Source organism: Ambystoma mexicanum, chromosome 11 (assembly GCF_040938575.1).
Source record: "Ambystoma mexicanum isolate Mex_15411 chromosome 11, UKY_AmexF1_1, whole genome shotgun sequence".
In the NCBI taxonomy this organism is placed as follows: domain Eukaryota; kingdom Metazoa; phylum Chordata; class Amphibia; order Caudata; family Ambystomatidae; genus Ambystoma; species Ambystoma mexicanum.
Genome location: NC_090934.1, coordinates 379,697,984 through 379,720,456, shown reverse-complemented (window position 1 = coordinate 379,720,456; position 22,473 = coordinate 379,697,984). Strand labels below are relative to the sequence as shown.

General features: G+C 45.5%; 1 protein-coding gene across 3 annotated transcripts in view; it reads left to right on the top strand.

The window, feature by feature from the left end:
- Positions 1-22,473, top strand: part of FNBP4 (formin binding protein 4) — a 573,393-nt gene that overhangs the window by 103,495 nt on the left and 447,425 nt on the right. For all 3 annotated transcript variants that reach the window (XM_069623086.1, XM_069623085.1, XM_069623087.1), the window contains exon 5: positions 3,892-4,084. In XM_069623086.1, the coding sequence (XP_069479187.1) occupies positions 3,892-4,084 (193 nt within the window). The remainder of the gene's footprint in view (positions 1-3,891; positions 4,085-22,473) is intronic.

Here is a 22,473-nt window from a genome sequence, read left to right as displayed (position 1 = left end):
TGAGGCCAGATCTTGATATAACTGGATTTCCACCCCATTCATCCTAATGTGGTCAAGCTGTCTCGCCTTCCTTACTTTTGCGGATATGATGAAAGGGCAGCTAGGACGTCCCTTGGTCTTTCTCCTGGGGCGCCTGTTCTTCTCGGACCCACCCTATGGACTGTCAATCCTAATGCTCTCCGCTTCCTGCTCTTCTATTATGTCCCTAAAGACCTCTTGCACCGCACTCTTTAGATCTTTATCCAACACTGATTCAGGCAGATTTTTAATAATCGCTCCTCACGGAATCTTACAGTTCTATATCCCCCCTGCTCTGCTTACAAACGCGTCTGTGAGCGTTGGATTTATGGCCTCCTCGATGCGCGGAAAGGCAGTGCTGCCTCTCCTACGCCTCCCCCCGGCGATGTCCGATGATCGTTGTTCAAATGGGGGTGTGATCCCCGTCCCTCGGTGCTGCTGCGCCCCCTCCCCCCCTTGCAGAGTCTGTTATCATTGAGGGAGGTGGGGGGAGGGCACGCAGCGCTTCTAATGTGGAGCGGTGCTTAAAAGAAACGTATCTAGCCCCTCCTGGCCCGAGCACAGCGGCAGGGGGAGGAGGTGTGCCACCGCCGGCGCACTCACCTCTGCCTCCGGCTCTCCTCGTTGCCGCCTTGGAGTCCAGGGAGGCCCCCAGCCGGCAGCAGCGTCCCACTGTTGTGTGTGTCCCCGTGGGGGGGAGGAGGGGACAGGACGAGGTCCCACGGCCTCCCGCTCCTTTCCGGCAATCTTAGCAGCCTCAGCTCTCCTCGTCGGGGGGAGGGGAGACGCCGCGCTCTCCCTCCTTGCCAGGACCCGGGGACGCGGTCTCCTCCGATTACAAGGGCACCCAGATGGGCGGTACCACTGTAGATGCCCCCGGGGGTGTGAAATATGCTTGCGGCCGCCGGCCGGCCTCCGCCTATGTTCTCCTCCCCGACCGCGGCACAAGCTGTGTTTCTGGCGCTGATTCTCTTGGTGGGGGAGGGGCGGTGGTCGCCTCGCACGGGTGCTGCGCTCCCCAATACGGGTCTCACGGGTGGAATTTGGGTCGCCTCTGCCCCAGCCGTTATGTGGAGGGCTCGGGAGCAAATCGGTGCGGAATCGCACGGTAATCTTCGATAGAAGTGCTTTATTGTTGGCGGCCCGGCGGGAGCGCGACTCAAACGCGACTTCTGCCGGTGGCCGTCTTGAATAGAGATGTTTTTTAATGACATTCTTTTTATTGTATTGGAATAAACACCACAATGACACTATGTTCATTCAGCATCAATGTAATGAGCGCCTTCGCACATGTCGGCTTGGTGGTTCTAGGGACTTCTTGGACTCATGGCTTCTTGTGCGCCAGCTCTTCCTCTTGCACGTCTGAAGATGAGGCATACCCAGATGACTCTTTCGGAGCTCTTGGTCTCGGGCTTTGGACCCAGATTCCAAGATAATCCCAGTTACGTCCTCCATGAGGGCGGATCTACAATCTTTCTGTGGGGGCCTCCTTGCAGGAGCCCTGACCACAAGTGACGGTTACTACGGACTCCTCCCTTATGGGGTGGGCCGCGACGCTGTCACCTCAAAGTATTCGACCTTTGGACACCCAGGACAGGCAGTTTCATATCAATTATCTGGAACTCCTGGCTGTTTATCCAGCGCTCAAATGTTTTCAACCGTCCATGTACAAGGTGGTATGTATTTGCAGGCAAATCTGTGGCCATGTTGTACATCAACAAGCAGGGTGACACCAAGTCACCCCTCCTTGTGAACCTAGCCATACAGATTTGGGAATGGGCCATCCAGCACAACATTTGGCTCCTGGTTGTACACATTCCGGGTCACTTCAATGTAACTGCAAACTCACTCAGTTGCCAGTCGGCAGCCAGCTACGAATGGGGATTGAACAGATGTTCTGTCCACACCATTTCCCGCCAATGGGGCACTCCAGAAGTAGACCCCTTTGCGAACTTTACAAACAGCAAACCACCTCTGTATGCATCCAAGGACTGTCTCGGGGTGTCCTCCCTGGGAGACTCTCTCAAGATTCCATGGCACAAGATGAAGGCTTATGCCTTTCCTCCACTGCCTCGGATTCATTGATCACTCTGAAGCACAGGAATGCATCGAATTGCACTCTCCTTCTCAGTCTCTTGGTGGCCAACAAGATTTGCGTTTTCAGATCTTCAGCATCTGTCGATTCTTCCTCCGATCAGATTTGCTGTTGATCCCCAACCCTCTTCACCAGTGCGATTACCAGATGTGGCACCCCTCCCCACAATCTTTCAGCTTGGCAGCCTGGTGCCTGACTTCAGATCTCTAGCGCAGTTAAATCTGTCTGTGGCCAATATGCGCATTATCCAACCGGTCATCAAAAGGCATTTTGCGGGTCTTCTGCATCTTTCCCCGCCGGTGCATACTCCTCGCCGCAAGTGGGATTTTAATGTGGTACTCAGTGCGCTGTGCCATAAACCATTTTAACCTATGGCCACTATCGATCTGTAATACCCTTCGTGGAAAGTCGCCTTTCTGATCACAGTGACATCGGCAAGTTGAGGAAGTGAGCTTCAGGCTATTTATGAGGAACATCCGTTCCTCACCTTCCATAAGGATAAGGTTGTGCTTCACACTCGTCCTTCCTTCCTACCTAAGGTGGTTACCAATTTTCCTTTGAACCAATCGATCACCTTACGTTACCTGTTTTTTTGTAATTTATTTTCCCCAACCTGGCATCAGATGCCGAGTGTGTCTTGCACAACATGGACGTCGGGTGAGCCTTAAAGTTTTATCTCGACAGAATGAGTGAACTCGGTCCTCCTCACAACTGTCACATTCGGGGACCCGAAAAGGAAACCGCCCTCCAAGGCAACTATCTCTCGATGGATTACCGCCTGCATTTCTGAAGCCTATACCATCCAGGGCCTTCAACCTGCAAAAGGCATGCATGCCCACCTTGTACATGGCAAAGCGGCTGCTGTTGGCTTCCAAAAGTAAGTTCCTTGGGAAACCATCGCCAAGGTGCCTATGTGGGCTTCCCCATCATCTTTTTGTAAGCATTACTGCTTGGACCTTAGCTCCAGGGCTGATCCCCAGTTTGGCCAGGCTGTCCGTAACAATTTATTTCAGTAAGGCGGTTTTCCCCATCCACCAGAACTTGCTGTTGTGCGTGCTTGGGAATCTCCCACAAGTATGGAGGAAAGGGGACGGGACGTAGGAGTATAATAAAGTTACTCACAGTAGTGACTACCTTACTGTCCATAGTCCCCTTTTCTCCATCCATAGTCCCCTTTTCTCCATACTCAACCCCACTAAAAGGTTTCCTCTGTTGCTTAAATGGTCTCAGACCTGGCGATGGAAAAGGACTGAAGGGCGATGCATGGGGCGGAGCTCAGGAGGTTGGGGTTTCGGCTGCATGCAGTACACCGCATAAAAATAAAAGGACATAAATTAGAAATGTTTGGTGCTTTTTACAAAAGTGCTCTGGTCCCGTGCCCAAGGACGGAATGTCCCACAAGAATGGAGGAAAGGGGACTATGCACTAGGAGTAAGGTAGTCACTACGGTGAGTAACCTTTATTCATTTACCCGGTGTGTCCTCCCACTATGCACCCTATAGTTTGGTGCCCATACCTCCATCTTCCTTTTTGGAAGGAGCACCTTCTGACCACTCTCATTCCCTGGCTTTTTTTCCACCCATCACCATCTCCTTGCAGGACCTTTTAACCTCCTACAGTTACAATTGCTGACAGTTAGAATTGCTGATCCCTTAACTGCTCATTGTAACCAGATCTAAGCTTTCATTAGAAGAACATAGTAATTTTGAATTTTCCATGTCCTCATGGGTCTATAGCTCTTGAATTTTTAGCCATTCAAAATGTTTTTTTTCTTATAGGAAATAGATGCCATCACAGCACCACTGCTGCCTGAAGAATCCTCTACTGTTGCTGCCACAGCTCCACCCCCAACCCCTCCTAGACCAGAACCTAAGGATGGTGTGTCAGTTGTGTCCACTGTCTCTGAGAATGGAGTGGATTTGACTGTTCAGGCAGCGTGGCAGTACAATACACAATGTTCACTTGCGGGAGGTGAGACCTGAGCAGTACTATAGTTTGTTTTGTTTGATGAAGAGTTCCTATACTAACACTCTGTAGCTTAACAACCTTTAGGAATGCTTTTCTTTTAGCAGTTTTACTCCATTGGCGTCTGTTGAGCCAGTTTTTGTGCCTCACTCTGAGGGTGCCTCATCCACTAACCCTAATGGAAGGCTAATAACACTGACAGGAAAGGAAACCCAATACTGTTTTTGTAACTGGGTCCGAGCAGCGCGGTTTAACTCATGTAGGGGTAGGAGGTTGATGCAAATGTGAAATTAGGTTGTACACTTACCTCTAGAAAATATACCAAACTGATATATTTAATGTACACTTTAACGTCACACCCACATCTTTAAGGTCAAACAAGTACTTGGGCAGTAATTCGCCCTTTTAAAAAGACAAAAGCATATTATAAAAAGTAATGTCTATAAAACCTACACCTTATGGAACTGCAATTTTATGCAGCGTCCTAAAGGCTAGATCTGGCAGTCGGCACCTCACAATATGGTGATGGATGGGAGATAAACGGGAGCCAGTGTGGTAGGTCAGAAGGAGGACACCAACTCTGCTTAGACATTTCACTGGTAAATGTATTAAAGAAAACGCCCATCTTTCCCTATACTACAGGCTATCCTACCTAATAACTAGCTGCACTGCTGGACAGTCGTCAAATGTCTAGAAAAGAAACTGTCCGCTGTCCAACTCCAAGCCTATCTGGCCCTACCACTTCCTTAATTAACTCTGGAGAATGTCTCCCTTCTCCTGCAATCTGTTTTCCCAACAACTGTTTTTCAATAGGTCTTTAATCTTTTTCGACTACTTTTATCACTTATTAAAGTTTTTGTTTACAAATGTTGCCCCAGGACAGACTTCTGTTGGGGAAAATCAGTGCACCTTTCCTAACTGCTCCTGAAAGTCTCATTTGCATCTCTGCTGCTCTTTGATGTGTGTGTAAGATCACTCAAACCTTTGTCCCTGGTCTGTTCTTTAATATTGTCTTCATACACTGTTGCTATCCGGACTTGCAAAATCTACTAACCCATTTGCATTGGGGAGTAGATTTTATGAAGTGTGAGAACCCTTTGCATGGTACTCGAACTTGCTGGTGAGTATGGGGATGTTTGAAACTGTTACTTGACATTTACTGCAAACCAACTTTGTTTGTAGTAGCTGGCAAATAAAATGTGCACTGTGCATGGCTGGCCTTTTGGGTGGCAGCATTGCACCAAATCTGAAGTGTGCTTATGGTGACATGCTCCATTTTACAGAAAACACTGGTAAATATGTTGTCGCCCGTCACTATGGGGCAAGTGCATTTCTCTTAGGTCGAGTATGTAAACTAAATTCCACCCACTGTACTTGGAATTGTGTCCCTGCATTGTTACTCACACCCTGCATAAGGCTAGGTTAACTAAGCATGGTTGCTGCATAAGGAATCGATGAACAAACAAGTCACTCTGTTCCTCTCGCCCACTACCTGCAGTTCACTCATTGTTGTCTTGAGCTTTTGTCTCGTCTCTTGATTACCTCTACTTTGTGTTTCTTTTTGGTTGTGTAGTCTGACAAACTCCATAGGCATCATCTTTTACATTGTCACACAGTGCCTTCAGTGCAGTGACGCAGGGAAGTCTTTCAGATTTCCAAAGGGTTCAATACCTTCTCTGGGATAAACACCTTCTCTGGGATAAACTACGGTTTCCCAGAGAAGTAAAGTGAAATTGACTTGACTGACTTTTGTAACTTTTTAGACCCAGCACACACTATCTTACAATAGGGTGCTGGAGGGGTTAGTATCCCCTTTGTCTAGCTTCTCATGTAACATTTTTGTTAGCCTTTCCTCACTGAATGGCTGGTGGTAGTGGTTTCGTTTGAACTACTGTGGTGTTGATTTACTGCGGGTTGTGTCCGCAGCTGCAGTAAAGCACCCCAAGGGTGCTAATTTTGTGAAAATGGCCCCAGTCTTTTTTTTTTTTCCCCATTTCGTTGTGGAAAGGTCCTTCTTGAGATTTACTCTGCGTGCCACACAAGGTTTGGTACCATTGTTCGCTTTGCCTTTGGCGGGATTCACGAGTGAAGCCTGCCTCTGACTCCAGGGTGTCTGGGGTAGGCAGGAAGTGAGGGAGGTGCCCAAAACTCCCTGTGCTTGGTCTCCTAGGAGACCCAAATGCACTCTATAGTGATTGGCCGGCTGCCTGTCTGGCAAGGACAGCCACCCTGCTGGGTGACTGACAGCTAGGCTGGAATGAATGGGAGAGAACTGAATAAAAGGCAAGGCTTTTGGCTTGAAAAGCAGAGTCGACCACTGGAACAAAAGAACCGAAGATTAGCTGGAAGAGGACGTGTGCTGCAACTCCTGGACCGTTTTTTTGCCCGGTGAAGCCCTGCTGTTATGCTGAAACTCCAAATTTGTATCGATGGAGAAGCCCCTGCAAGGACTACCCCTCCCCCCACCCCCCCACACCTCCCCACTCCCTTGAGTTGGTGGGACCAATCAACTCCCAAAGTAAGCCACCTGGACTTCCTGCTCAGAGTTGGTTGAATTTCCAGAGTTGCTGCTGGAAACCAAATAGCCAGGGAGAGGAACACCAGATTGTGTGCGTTGCTTTAAAGTTGGCCAAGACGGACCGAGCCTGTGCCCCCTCAACAGAGTGCGGGACCCCAGAAGCAAGTAAAGTCATCTCGACAGCCATAAACCAGTGTTACCATTTGCGGTAGTCCTGAGGAGCTGAAACACCGAAGTGCCACTTGTTTGAAAGATTGCTGGTTGCGAGTGGTGACCGTCGCATTGCAGAGCAGGAGTCCCCAGAAGGCCTCCCTCTTGTCCCCATGACTGAGGCCCAGAAACAGTGGGATCGGCAGAGCTACACAGGAAGTGCATGTTCTCTTCAATGCAAAGGTACTGTAAAGTCTGAGAGACTTGCCTCATATTGTAGAGTTGCTTACATCGTCTACCTGTTCACAATTCTAACAGCTTGTGGCTAATTTGATTCTTCTTTTCTTCAAAGACTTCTAAAACATTGTGCGAAGAGTTTTTCTACTTACCTGCAAAGAAGTACTTCAGCTCATATAGACTTTTGCCGATTGACTTTGGCTTAGCCTTTTTCACTGAATGACTTATTGGAAGATCTGAAAGTATTTGCCTGCTTAAGAGTATTTGTGGTCTCTTGTATGTTCTACGTACCTTTTCCTTTTACTTATTCCTACATGATTCTAAATGCAAGAGTGATATATTAATGTCCCCAGGACCCTAGCAATTGAAGTCACCTGAGGGTGTTGGTTGTGTCTGTGGCCCCCGAATACAGAAGTGACAAGGGATACCAGGAATATCTAAATATTGTGACCTGTCCTGGATAGAACACAAACTACTTCACATAAAAGGTCAGAGTACTGTTGTGTTTATATTTATATGGTGAGTCCCAGTACGGTCTACCTGACGACATATTCGCAATGGCTTAACAGCACAAAAAACAACTATAAGAAACCGTGTCTTTCTGAAACCATGTACTGAGGTGAAACAATTTCAATTCAACCGAGTGGACACTGAATCACAATTCAATATTTTTTATTAACATGTGTGGAAACAATCATTTTATAAAATAGGTCTAATAACTATAAAAACATACAACGATATCAATTTGTAAATCAATCCACCAAATTATCTTTGGACTGGTACGATGCACCATTCCCATCTAAAACCGCACGTCAACCGTACCACATTCATACTGAAACCATTCGGCAAATCACTCAATTATAACAAACATTTCATCAATATAAAAAACAATCATACTAAAATGCAACATTACAATTTTAGTTCATTATTAATATGAACCAGAAATGTCACAATTGAGTCAGTCTCGATTAATACAACTTATTCTGACTCAAGTTAATGTCACTTAAAGCTGTTTGCAATTAACAGTACACTCCCCGACCTGTTTCTTTCTGTACAAATCTTGGTTAACAGAAATTCTTCAAGGGCACTATGGTCCAGCGTGGTCAATTGGAATGTAGAAGGAAAAAAGAGAACATGTAGGCTAATTGCTTAAATCTCTTGATCATTACAACCACCGCACCAAAAATGTACGGGGTGTAGAAAAGGGTTATAAATACCCCCCCCCCCATCTACCTCCTACCACTAGGGATATTATGAGAACCGGGATACGGAACCATAAATGTAACACTATATTAATTGGTATATCCAAAATAATACCACCATCACCAACACCAGAACCACTGAGGTAGCACCCCCCAAACAAAGGGGTGCAACAAACCATGACCAAGTAGCGTGTCATGCACAAGAAAAAAGGAGATCTATAAACTGGGTCACCTCTGACCACGACACTTACAACGGATCTTCTGTGGGTGTCTCAATCAGTACCACAGGCGAGTACCACCCCCAACGGTACACAACCGCCGGTGGACCTAGTGGTGCCAGGTACTCAAACACAGGGGGGAGAGAAGGCCCAAATCTATGGAATCTGTGCATACACCATGTTCAATTATAGACCGCCTGTAAACTTAAAGGTTGAACATAACCAGCCTGTAACCACAACAGCACTGCCAGACAAAGATATCTTTATTACCACGTGAGCATGTGTTATCTTGAAACCCGCCTGTAAAGACACGATATATTCGGAGTGAATGACACCCCCACAAAAAGGGGTGTTGATCATGAAAACATGCACACATTACTCCGGCTTACCTTAATCTTAACGGTATGTCGCTCTCCGATATGTGCGTATCTTAAGACTGCATTCAAGCAGATATCTTCCCGTCGGACAACGAGAACGTCGTTTGTATCAGTCAAACCAAGAATGTTATAACGTTACTATAGAGGAAAAAGCGAAATGAAGACAAATCAGTGGGCCAAATCGCCACCATAAAATGATCAGATCGACTGATCGAGGTAGCCATATATTTTAATGGTACATCATGCATACATGACAGAACGCCACTGATAGGGCCAGTAACAACATCCCTCCCCCACTAGGGACGGGGAGGCTAGACATTGCGGGAATGCAAACCACAGTGACACGCATGGGGTGAGTCAACGAGTGTACCCCCTAATGCCGTCAGCGCCGTGAACAGAAACAAAACTAGCAGTCCTGCTTACCTAAATAACTCTCGGGTGTTCTACAATGGTCGCCGCAGCGGTCCTGTTTCGGCACGTCCAACGTGCAGGCACAACATTTCCAGATTAAATACGTGCTCGCCAGATCACATGGCGTTCACGTAACGTGAGGTTTAAAGCGTTAAAACAATACACGCCCTTCAATCACCACTCGGACTCAGCAGCAATCCGAAACGTTGCAACACATCATTTACAGCTGCGTATCCCCGGTTAATGAGGGAGTCTCACCATATTAAACAACACAATTGACTGTGAATGAATGGGTAAGTCCCCATGTAAAGACAAGGCATGAAGCAACAATAATGCTCCGCACCGTGCTCGAAAGGCAGTTAATAAGGGTAAACAGTTCCCAGGCAGACGGGCACTCGAGGGGTGTGTTATATACCCCCTCCCCGTTATGTCCAAACAGTGAATGGCCTCAGCCATCAGCTGGGAACCAGTATATATCCAAATTATCCTTCGCAATAAAGGCTCTACACAAAGGGTGGCCTCGAGTGTAAAGCACAATGGGCTAAAAGTTCAAATCTATTGCCTCATTCAAACCAACCACATGGCTTTTACTCAAAAAAATGAGTTTTGTCTCCTCCCTAGATAACATTGCTGCGGATAAGCATACTTTATTGGTAACCACAACTTTCTTCAATATTGTCCACCTCAGATCGTTACAACCATGATTCCACACTATGAAATGCCCTACCAAGGGGGCTGTCAAATTCCTTAATCTAATACAGCTCCTATGTTCACTGATACAGATTTTGATTTTCCTTTCTGTTTTGCCGATAAATATTTTATGTCAGGGACACCAAATGGCATATATAACATAGCTAGAGTTGCAATTTGAGAACCCCCTTTGAGCCCAATGTCTGTCAAGCCCAATATCAACCTCGGTGGTTCGTTTCGTTAGGGGGCAACAGACACACATACCACAAGGAGCATGTCCTGTCAATTTGGGTAACTCCCACTGTTGGGTAATGGTGGTTTGCTTGTCAGATTTATTACTGATGTCATTCCTACTCGCCATTTCCTTGACATTGCGTCCCCTTTTGAAAGCACACCGTGGACTAGCCACAGGTATCTTAGCTTGTTCTAAAAGATGCCAATGTTTCTTGACAATCTTGACCACGTGGTTGGAAAGATGGTTAAAGGTACTAACAAAGACCAAAGGATCAGATTTAGAAGAACTGGATTTTGGTCTGTATTCCAGCAGGGCCTCTCGATGGTTATTTGAGGCTCTCTTTAACAATCTCCTGACAATTTTCTTAGGATACCCTCGCTGGATCAAATTGTGACTCAAAGTTGAAGCTTCAGACTCGAACCTCTCCTTCTCACTGCTGTTTCGTTTGAGTCGCAAAAATTGCCCAAACGGTAAATTATCCCTTAAAGCCTTGGGATGAAAACTATCATATCTGCGAAGGGAATTCCTGTCAGTGGTTTTGTGGAATGGTTTTGATCCCAACAGGTTGGTAGATGCATCGGAAAAGATGGTTAAGTCCAAAAAATCTATCTGTTCCTTATGAAAATTCATAGTGAACTTCAAAAAGGGATTAATCCCACTCAGCCTTTGAAAAAAGGCCAGTAGAGTTGTTTCATCACCATGCCAAATCAACAGTACATCATCAATGTACCTACGCCACGACGAGATATGATCTCTGAAAATAATATTTTCACTATAGACACATGTGTTCCACATAAAGCTTACTTAGTATCTACTGTATCATGGCCACTGCCACACTCCTTGTCACTAGTAATCCGGTAGGCCATACAGGGGTCCCCCCATGTGGACTAGTGCCCTTCTCACTCATATCGACAGAAATAGCTATCAAACACCAGGCTATGCCATTACCATCAGCCTATGCCTCCCAGCCCAGCTCCACCTACGATAGAAACAATAAACTATGAGCTAGACTTAACAAACTTCACGAGATACCTAGACGACTCCTCCCTCTTAAAAAACGGGAGATGAAACCCCATAATGATAAGGAATGTAATGCCTCCAACATCACCCTAAAAGACGCTGCCTGAGGTTTATCACCTTTTTATATCCAAACTTGTTAACGCGTCCTTTTCCACAGGCATCATCCCTGGTAACTTAAAACAATCCTGTGTGCTCCCGCTGCTCAAAAAGCAGACACTAGACCCTCTTATCCCCACTAATTACCGTCCAATTACCACAGTTCCATTTCTTCTGAAGATCCTGGACAAAGTGGCTTATACGCAGATTCAAAAACGCCTTGAATTGCATAAGCTACTAGGAGCTAGACAATCTGGCTTCCGCCCACTACACGGAACGGAAACAGCCCTTATCGATTTAAAGACCCAAATAGACGAACTGAGAGATCAAGGTAAGACAGCTCTCCTCCTCTTACTAGACACCTCAGCTGCCTTTGATCTTGTGGACCACAAGGTCCTCTGCAGACATTTGGACTCTGCCGCTCACTTCTCCACACAAGCCATCGGATAGATAGAATCCTTTCTGAGTGAGAACACTAAGAGTTTGTTTTCCCCATCGGCAGCAGCAGACCCCATACCCATCACATGTGGTGTCCCCAGGGATCCTGCGTCTCCCCTACTCTGTACAACATTTTCAAACCTCTGTTCGATGATATGGATAATCTAAGTATCACCTACACTAACTATGCAGATGATACTTGCACTACTAAAAATAGAAAGAGAGCATCAGTAACAATCAATATTTGCTATTCGTTCCTTCATTTCAAATTTTCCTTAGTGATTTCCAACCAAAATTTAATTGTCAGAATTAGGCGTTTATATTGACCTCTTAGCAAATTGTCCCATCTTTCTTGAGTTGTTAATTGCTTATGCAATATCCCGAAATAATCTCTGTGCAAAGATCTTTGATCCTTCAGTGCCGGGCAGATCATAATCAAATGGAATAGTTTCCTTGCAGTTAGTGTCCTTACAAAAGCGGCAATCAGGACTTATTTTATTTGACTTGTCCATCATCGAATGATATTCTCGAGTTGGTAAGATGTTAAACCTGAAACTGAGAAACAGATCACGAATGTTACAATCCGGGAAGAGATTTAAATAAGCAGGCAATTCATGAAGACCTCTTGTTTCTGTTTGACATTTCAAATATCTTTTATATTTATTTTGATCAGCTATGGTTTGGATCCAATCATTGGTCTGTATTTTACGCTTTGCGTATTGTGGTCTGTTTATCAACATTTTCTTCAGAGATATCTTCGGCTTGCATTTTCATTTTGATATCAGAAGCCCATTTGGTCAGTGCTGTAATGTGTGGTGATTTTCTTTTTCTCTCAGGATTTCCAGTGATGGAATCTTGTCTTTTATTTTCCCGAGGAGGTCCATTTGTTTCCACAGATGATGATGATACAGATTCTCCTCCCGCTTTCTGGAGATCATAGAAAGGAAAGGGAGTTGGTGAACAGAGTGTATCTCATTCAGGCATGGATGGCAACCCATGGTCTCTGCCTGAATGATAAGACAGAGTTGATCATTTTGGGCACACAAGCCAACATCAACAAATTGGGCCCGGACTACTCTGCTTTCAGTATAGATGGAAATGTGATCAAAGTCTCGAGGGAAGTAAAAACACTTGGTTTTTACCTTGATTCTACCATGTCTTTTACTAAATAGGTCAACTCTCTAGCCTCCACCACAGCTTACACCTGCAAAATGATAAGAGCAGGTAAGCCCTTCTTATCCAATAATAGCTGCCTGATCCTGGCGAGAGCCCTAATACTGTCCCGACTCGACTATTGCAATGCCCTCTACAGTGGTGCTAACAAAGCCACCACCCAAAGACTCCAAACATTAGAAAATAATGCTCTTAGAGCTGTACTCGGCATAAAGAAAAGGGAGCACGTCTCCTCTATTAGGCGTCAACAAAAATGGCTCTCTACTGACAGCAAAATCCATCTAAAAATGATCTCCTTGACCCATAAGGCTCTTAATAATAAGAGCAGACCAACCTTTTTCACACTTCAGAAGGAACTTCATCAAACACATTAATGCTAACAATGCCTAGGCACTTGACTATGACTCCACTCTAGGCTTAGCCCTACTCTATTATACATAGGTACTATTAGCCACCCTTCATTATGTCTATAACTGTTAATATTGTATGTATACTCTTGCACATTCCTTAGTTTCTCCTAGTAATCACTTAATTGTAAGTGTACATTTATGTAATATTGTACATTTTATTGATTGTAAATTTTTACTCATGTAACATTGTAAGCCTCGCATATACTTTCTGCTGTGCCCGGTAACCTCTGGGTCTGGAGCGCATTATAAATAAACAAGCAAACATAGTCCACATAAAGATTAGCCAAAGAAGGTGCCACGGCCGACCCCATGGCAGTTTCATGGACCTGTTGATAAAAGCGGCCATCAAATTGAAAATAATTTTCAGTAAGAGCCAACTCCGTGCACCATAATATGAAAGAATTCGGTGTCATACCGGAGCTGCGTTTCGTTAGTAACAATTCTTCAATAACGTTCTGTGTGGAAACTTGCGGGAGTTTCGTATACAATGAGACAATATCCATAGTGACAAGGATAAATCGTGTGGATCGAAATAACAAACCCTTTTAAAAAAGAGTCTGCAAATTTCGCTAATGGTTCCAACACTGTATTTGTGCCTGACACTATCTGTCTCCCCGGAGGGTTTGATAGTGTCTTATGAATTTTGGGCAAAATATAAAACGGGGGAACACTAGGATCCTTCTTGACTAGATACTCGGCTTCCTTCCGGGTTATCCAGTGTCTGTCTTTTGCCTTCTCAACTTTAAGGGCGATAAGGTTCATCAGGCGTCCCGTTGGATCTTGTTCAACAGGTTTATAAAAGGAGGTATCTGAAAGCTGTCTTAAGCATTCTGAGACACATTCTTTGTGATTCAGCAAGACTGTCGCGCCACCCTTATCAGCACTTCGTATTACTATAGACTTGTTATTTTTAAGGGAATCAAAAGCTTTTTTTTGTGCCGCCGAGCAGTTTTGGAAAGCATACAGAGAGAATGTGTACGTTCCAATGTTTCCAGATCAGCCAAAACCCTCCTCTCAAATACCACTGACTCTGGGCTGTGTCTGTCTGTGGGCCATTCCAAAAGGGCATATACTGATTTAGAAACCTTAAGAGTGTGTTTAAGAGTTTTTGTTATAAAGTGTATTTGAGTGTTAGTTATATTGCTCCCTTCTGAAGAAGGCTTATTCTAACTGAACTGATAAATAAATTAATAATTGTTTATTAAAGAAAGCTTGTGTGCAAGATTTTATTTGAATACTTGTAACTCTGAATCTGTGTAACTCCCCTACAGCTCACATTGACCCCTTTTGAGATAAGCCTGGCTGCTCACATGCTACCAAAACTGTATAGTACAAGTTGGGTTTCCTATACCTGTAGTCAGAGTTGTTGTAGTGCACCCAAAGGGTACTGCAAACAAACTTTGCCTAACACTCTTCCCCTGCTAAACTAATGCAACTACTATTGTAACCTTCTTTACTCTTATTCTTAACATTTCTTAGCCTTTAGTTTCTTCCTGCTCTTTGCCTTTGTTTACTAGGTTCATCTTGTTCTTGGATTTCCTTTTTATAACTTTATCCTGTATTTGGATTAGTCTTTCTTGGTATAGACTGATAGGAATTGGGTCACTCCCACAATGTTTGTCATTAACTTTTTGATATTGTGCTATCTTTCTCTTTACTATGACAAGTATGAGCTTTTCAATAATGATTCTCATTCTCTCTCCCGGGTCTCCTGTTTTCCCCATTAACTTCTGTCCTTGGAGTTGTCACCTGGGTTTTTGGTTCTTGAGGGTCGGCTCATGTTGCCTCTAACTTGGCGTCTTAGCTTTTCGATAGCTCCTCTCCATTGGGTTGTCTTGGATGGCTGCACGGTATATACCAGCTGGACTGTCTGCTGTGGCAGAACAGTTTCAGGGTTGTTGCGAGGACCCTGTCTTTTCTGCTCTGCCCCGCCCGCTCTAGCCCAGGACGCAAAGCGTCCAGCTCCACCTCTGGAGGCTCTCTTGCTACCGACAGTAGCGCATAAAGTACTTCTCCCTCTTTCCCTTGCTCTTCCACAAACCTAAAGGGAAATCTTCTAGTTCTTGTTAGCAATAACACAAACTGGTTGTTTCTTCAAATGTATTTTAACCAGAAGCTTTTGAAGATGTTAAAACAGTTTCTTTGAAGTCCAACTAAGGGGTTAGTAAAACCATTAAACCATTCAACTGAGACAGTAGTAGACTCCACTCTTATTTTAAGGCTGTACCACCTTAGTATATGGTAGTGTAGACAGAGCCGCCAGGATTATCTTAGGAAGGAGAGTTTTCTAGAATCGGTACAAATAAATTGTAATACTTGTTTGATCCAAAGAAACCTTGACTCACTATGTATTGTAAAAATACATGGTTTATTGTAATACAAGAAGGCCCTGATATGTCTTGGGGGGGGGGGGGGGGGGGGGGGGAAATGAGTAGTATCACAGATCATATGAACACATTCTAAAAAGCACAACACAATGCTTGCAGGTACACAGACTAACGCTTATAACCCTGTGGGAGATTACACAACCCTTGGTCTCTTGGTATTGGGTAAACCCACCCACCTTTGATATAGGCTTGCACTACACTAGTTGGTAGTGTGACTGAGCAGCCAGGCTTATCTCAAGAGGGGTAATGTGAGCTGTAGAGCTGTAGCAATGAGATCCACAAATACAAGTAGCCAAGTAACACTTATATTCAAGGTTTTTGTTATAAATAATTAATTTATTTAGTGAGCATTCTTTAAAAAGGATAATATATGTAACAATCAAATACAATTCAAAATACTTTTCCAGAATCCACACAAAGCTAGTAGATCTTTAGAGATGCTGCTTACACATTTCCTACACCCATAGGTGACTTCCCTAATGGCATTTTGTATATCACTATTACACTTTGTGTATTCTGAAGTTTGTATAAAGGTAAGGTTTAAGGGAAGGAAAAGGGTTAAACAGGTTCTTGGAGCATGTGAGCACTTTAAATCTTCCAATGAAGTCTAGATGAAAACATTTCCCAGCAATATTAGTTAAACACAGTTATCACCTATGAGATACAGCAAGTATCCAAGTCAAATGATTTAGAGTCTGCAGGGAGCCAGGACAGCCAAAGTCAATTTGAGCACAGTCTATGGAGCTGAGGCACTTCTTAGATGACGAAGTCTTGCACAAAGCTAGTTTGTTGAAGAAAGATCACTGTAGGGGTCACAAGCTGTTACACCTATGAAGGTTGGAGCTGAAATCAACTCTAGCAAAGTAGCTACTGCAAGTCTCGACTGAGAAGAGCAAAGCTAAAGACAGTTAAGTCAGGACAGTACCTTTTGGTTAGAAGACTGGGCCAGCTGGCTTCTGTCGGGATGCAGTGATGCAGATCCTAGGTTCCTGGGCCTCAGTCATGGGGACAAGAGGGAGGAGGTTTGGAGGACTCCTGCGGCAACAATTCGGAGGTCGACAGTGCTGGGGAGTATTCTCATACATGTGGCAATTCCCTTCACCTTAGAGACCCCCATCAACTTGGCTGGATTTTGAGACTTGTTTTTTTTTTTTTTTTACCTTGAAAGAGAGCCTTTTTTTCCCCACTCTTCCATGTATTTTGATGTGTTTTACACTTGTGTTCTTTGATTATGGAGTTTTAGACCACTACATAGGCATCCTCTTCATGCGTTACACAGAACCCTCTGTGCAGTGACACAGGGATGTGTTTTAGACTTACAAAAGGTTTAAATACCTTCTCTGGGATAAACTACCATTTCCCATAGAATGTAAGGTCAAATTGACTTTACTAGTCTTTTTAAATTCCTACTGTGTGCTGGGTCTATCTTCCTATAGAGTGCTGCAGGGGTTACCTAGTATCCCCTGTGTCTAGAAACTCTATCAGTCAAATGCTAGCCTTTCCGATCGAAATGGCTGTTGGCAGTGGTTTTCAACGAACCGCCATGATTTTTCCCGACCGCGAACACTGGTTGCTAAAAAATCGCTGGAGCCATGTTTTTCTAAAATGGCGCCCTAAGCCCCTTTGTTTAAATAGGTCCCGGTCTTCTTTTTTTCGCCATTTCTTTTTGGAAAGGTCCTCTGCGCGCCAAACCAGGTTTGGTCCCTTTGTTCTTACGCCTTTGACTGGCTTCAGGACTGAAGACCGCCTCTGGCGCCTTAGTGTCTGGGGTGGGCAGGAAGTGAGGGAGGTGCCTAAAACTCGGTTTAGTCTCCTAGGAGACCCAAATGCAGTCTGGCGTGATTGGCTGGCTGGCTGACTGTCCGGCAAGGACAGCCCCCCCTGCTGGGTGATTGGCAGCTAGGCTGGAATCAATGGGAAAAAATTGTTTAAAAGGGGTCTCCTGGACTGGAAAGCAGTGTCGACCACTGGAACGAAAGAACCGAAGACGAGCTGGAAGAGGACGGCTGCTGCAACTCGCTGACCATTGGTTTGCCCGGCTGAAGCCCTGCTGCAGGTCCGAATTGCCACGTTCACTTTGACTGAGAAGCCCCTTCAAGGGCGACCACTTCCTTGGAGTTGGTGGGACCAATCAACTCGTAAGCCACCTGGATACCATTCTTGGATCTGGTTAGGATTAATCAGGGAGAGGGACACCAGTTTGTGTTCTTGAATCTACATCTACTGGAAACTGAAGTGACTCCATCTTGTTTGCTTTCTTCAACAATCCCGTGCAGTGCAGGAGTCTCCCGACGTCCTCCCTCTTGTCCCCACGACTGAGGCACAGGAACAGCAACATCTGCAGGACCTGCCAGGAACCACGACTTCAGCAGCATTTGTTTCTTCATACAAAGGTACTGTGCCAACCCGATTTGAGAGAACGGCACTCTCGCGCTGAAAGTTCGTGAAACTTTCCCAACTTGCAGGCCTAGTCAGCTTGTGACCCGACATATGATTCGTTTTCGTCTAAACTGCTAAGAACTTTCGCAAAGACTTTACCTTTTGATACCAGAACTGCTCTCTCCTATCCAGAACACTAGCCCACTGACTTTGGCCTAGACTATTGACTTGAATTGAATTCTTCTGGTACACAAACTATTTGAACTGTCCAAAAAGTATATGATCTATTTTACTTACCTTGTGCCTTTTGCTCCTTTCTAAGTAACTGAACTGCCTTTTGGATTCTATTTCAGGGGAGCTCAAAGTGTCTCAAAAGCTTAGAATTTTGTATTGAAGTGTATTGGTTTATAATAGTAAGTTGTCTTCTGCTAGTGAAATGTTTTCTAAATGATTGTGTAATAATAAATTACTAAGTGTTTTTACCAAGAAACGTTGAGTAGAAGTGTCTACTTGAACCACTGATTGAAAGTCCTCTGTGCAACTACTTGTACTGCTACCATTCACTCTTGACATAGCCTGGCTGCTCAGCTCGCTACCAAAAACTGTGTGGTACCGACTTAGCCAAACCAACGTTTGGTATAACACCTTTAGTCTTAATTGTGTGTGGTGTTCCCAGAGGGTACTGCATGCAATTTCACCCAACAAAACGGTCGAAGCAGTCTATAGCGCCAACAGGTACACCAGAAATTTCGTCCGTGCCCGCTGGTCGTCCGGATCGGGAGCCCTCCACCGTAGGTGTACCTTGTAACTGGGCCCTCTAAAATTAAGGGCGCTTCCCCCAATATTCAGGAGTCCGTCGAGACGCATCGGAAGAAAGCGTCCACGGTTGATGAGGCCCTGGTTCTGACGAAAGTAACCGTGCAACCGCAGGCCCGGACTACACAACTTCCTGGCTGAGATTATCGAAAGCATCGCTAGGATTATTTCAGCAGATAGTCAGATGGAGCGGTCCAAGGATTCGTCGAAATCCAGGGATAGGCCGAAGGATTCATCATAACCCACGGAAAGGCCTAAGGACAAACAGAAGGACACGGATCAACCGTCGGTCCTCTGAAAGGACGTTTCGAAGGCACTGGAGGGATTTCTTCATTCAAGAAGAAGTCTCGACGTTCTGAGACGGAAGATCATTACAGGAACCCTTTCCACCCTTTGCCCCTCTGGTTCTTCTATTTGGACCAGGGAAAAGTTTGAGGGATGTATGGAGAGGCTAGAGAGATTTGTAGAACTCTCTGAGAAATGCACACCCAAAAGGCCTAGAGAGGAGAATCTCCCTCTCCCTGTTGCTAAGCTTAAAGTCTTTCCTCCTTCACAAGGAGGAAGAGCAAGAATATATCTATGACCTCACTGAGGAGGAGAATCCTGCGGACCTATACAATCAGGATGAATTTCCCTTTGCTAACACTGAGGATGTTATTTGGACTCCACAGGGTTGGGAGGACAACCCCCGACCCGGTTGATCCATAGCCTTGGCAATCATCTACTCGCAACACCGGAACCTGATGCCTTGTGCTTGGATTTCCCCCCAACCACACCCACTCGACAAGCCTCCCCGGTTTACGACCAAATGGCATTCAACGCCATATTAAGAAAAGCAGCTTAACATTTCCACATTGCTACCCAGGAAGCTGTTCCAGAAGCTGATTTTGTGGAGGACATCTTAAAAGAAAAACTACCGGCCAGCCAAGCCATTCCTCTGTTAAAAAGTGGTTGGCCCCTTCTTTATTGATGTATGCCCTAACTAGAGCAGTAAATCCTAGGGTAGAAAAAATAGTTTTGACCCCCCCCTTAATCTGACCCGCTTTACATCAGGGTCCATACTACTCCTGATTCACTGGTAGTAACAACCAGGAAGAGAGCAGGGTATCAACTGGGGAGGCGCACCCCCTGGCAAGGAGTGGATGTGACTCATCTTGCATCGCAAATAATACAATTTTGTTGGCCAGCTATGCCGATGCACAATGGGCCATGCTACAGGAGGGCCTTCAAGAAGTTCCTGAACCGCTGCGAGCTCGCCTGCGCTCCGTGGTGGCAGAAGGCAGGCATGTTAATCAGAGTATCCTTAAAAATACTTTGGATGCGACAGACAGCTGGCAGATCCTTGGCTCAAGGTACCCTCCTGAAGAGGCATGCATGGTTACGCAAATCTGGTTTTAAACTAGAGACTAAAGCCTCATTAATAAATAAGCCGGCGAAGGAGACTAATTTATTTGGAAAGGCAGTTGACGAAGTGCTTGAAACTAAGACCATGACACCCTCAAGACCCTGGATCAGATCACACAGAAGCCTATTCCGAGGAGGGGGAGCAGGTCTAAACGTTCCTTTTGTGGTCAATGTTTCCCTCAGAACCAGTCCGGAAATAATTGGTCCTCTACCCAAGGAAACGCCTATGCTTCCCCCATATCCCCCAAGAGGCTAACAACGTGGTAAAGGAAGTGGTCGGAATTCTACCCCTCGATTTCCCCCCAATTCAGATCTCCACGAGCGAGAGGCCTGACGCCAGAACATCTGCGCATCCTACTACAAGAAGTCGGGACGCTGCAGGAAAAGGGCGCAATAGAAGTTGTGCCGAGGGTATTTATTCAGTGTACTTCCTTGTACCCAAAAAGGAACTCGCCATGCGCCCTGTACTAGATTTACAGCCAGCAAACAAATTTGTCAAGCCCCAAAAGTTTTGCATGGCCACTCCGCATCAAGTAATTCCCCTGCTCATGCAGGGGGATTACATGGCAACATTGGACATGAAAGATGCATACTTTCATATTTCAGTGTTGCCGGCGCACAGAAAATACCTCAATCATAATACAGGACAAGCACTATCAGTTCACGGTACCACCCTGCGGCATAGCCTCAGCACCAAGGGTGTTTACTAAGGTACTGGCAGCTGGACACCTGCGCAGGTTATCCATCCCAGTTTATCCTTACCTCTAGACAACTGGCTCATAACAGGGCATTCTTACGAAACATGCTGATCAAAAACCCAAAAGACCCCTGATTCAGCTGGGATTCCATCAACGAGAAGAAGTCCAGCTTGGACCTCAGTCAAGTCAAGCAGTAGGGGCTCTAATTCGACCAAAGGACGGCCTCGTCTTCCACTCCGAGAGGGTCCAAAGCATGCTGTTACATTATCCCTCAATATGTAGCCAGTCCAGAGGTGACGGTATGCAAGGCTATGCGACTGTTGGGAATGATGGTGTCCTGCATTGATTTGGTTCCTAACATGCACTTGTGTCCAATGCAGGAGTGGCTTAACAGCCAGTGGTGTCAGGTCAGTGGAGAATGGGATGATCTAGTGGTTGTCTCGCCAGCCCCCGTTCTCTCACTACGGTAGTGGTTGAGGGAGAACCTCTTGAAGGGGAAATCCTTCACCACCCCCGCAGTGGAGGCCACTCTCACTACAGACGCATCCCTCACAGGGTGGGGAGCTCACCTGCTTCAACAGACAGCGTACAGAGTTTGGTTGTCATACATAGCATCCAACCACATAAACCTGTTGGCACTGTTAGCAGTATTCAAAGCACTGAAAGCTTTTCAGACACAACTGCAGGGGAAGAAGGTCCTGATCCTCACAGACTGTACCGCGGCCATCTACTATCTGAACAAACGGGTGGGGCACTCACTCTCCAGGGCTGTCCAAACTGTCCCAGAACATTTGGATGTGGGCTCTGAAACACATGTTCCTGTTATCACGGCATGTTCCAGGGTAACCCCATCTTCTGGCAGACTTACTCAGCAGAGATTTCCCACTACCCATGGAGTACCAATGGCGATTACACAAAAACATTGTCTCCAATGTTTTTGCAGAAGGGGGCTTCCCAGAGATCGACCCGTTTCCAACTCTAGTGAATGCTCAATGCCAAGACTACGCCTCCAGGTACCCCCAGAACCGCTACAAGGGAATAGACTCTGGATCACATGGTCAGGGAAATTTGTTTACGCCCCCCTGCACCTCCCTGACTCACCTACTCAACAAGATAGTGCACAAGATGCACCATATACCAGTCACCATGATCTTGGTGGCCCCCATGTGAGCCAGCCAACCCTGGTTCGCTCATCTGGTGGAGATGTCTTGATCTCCCCCAGTGAAACTACCTTGCCCGTACAACATGTCTCAGGGCAAGGGGGAGACACTTCACCCATGCTCGCAAACCTTAAACTTGGCGTCCTGGCTCCTGAGGTCAGAGTTCGGACACCTAAAACTCCCTCAGATGCATGTACGTACTTAAAGGAATGGTTCGGTCAGAAATTTTTATTGCAAAAAACGGTGGGCAATAATAAATAAAATTGATTGGCACTTCCTTTTTTTTTTTTTAAGTCCCTATGTAAAATTTTGAGAAAATTAAGCTCAAAGGGAAGCACATGGGGGCATCCATTTTGTGAAAGGAATGCCTGCCTGT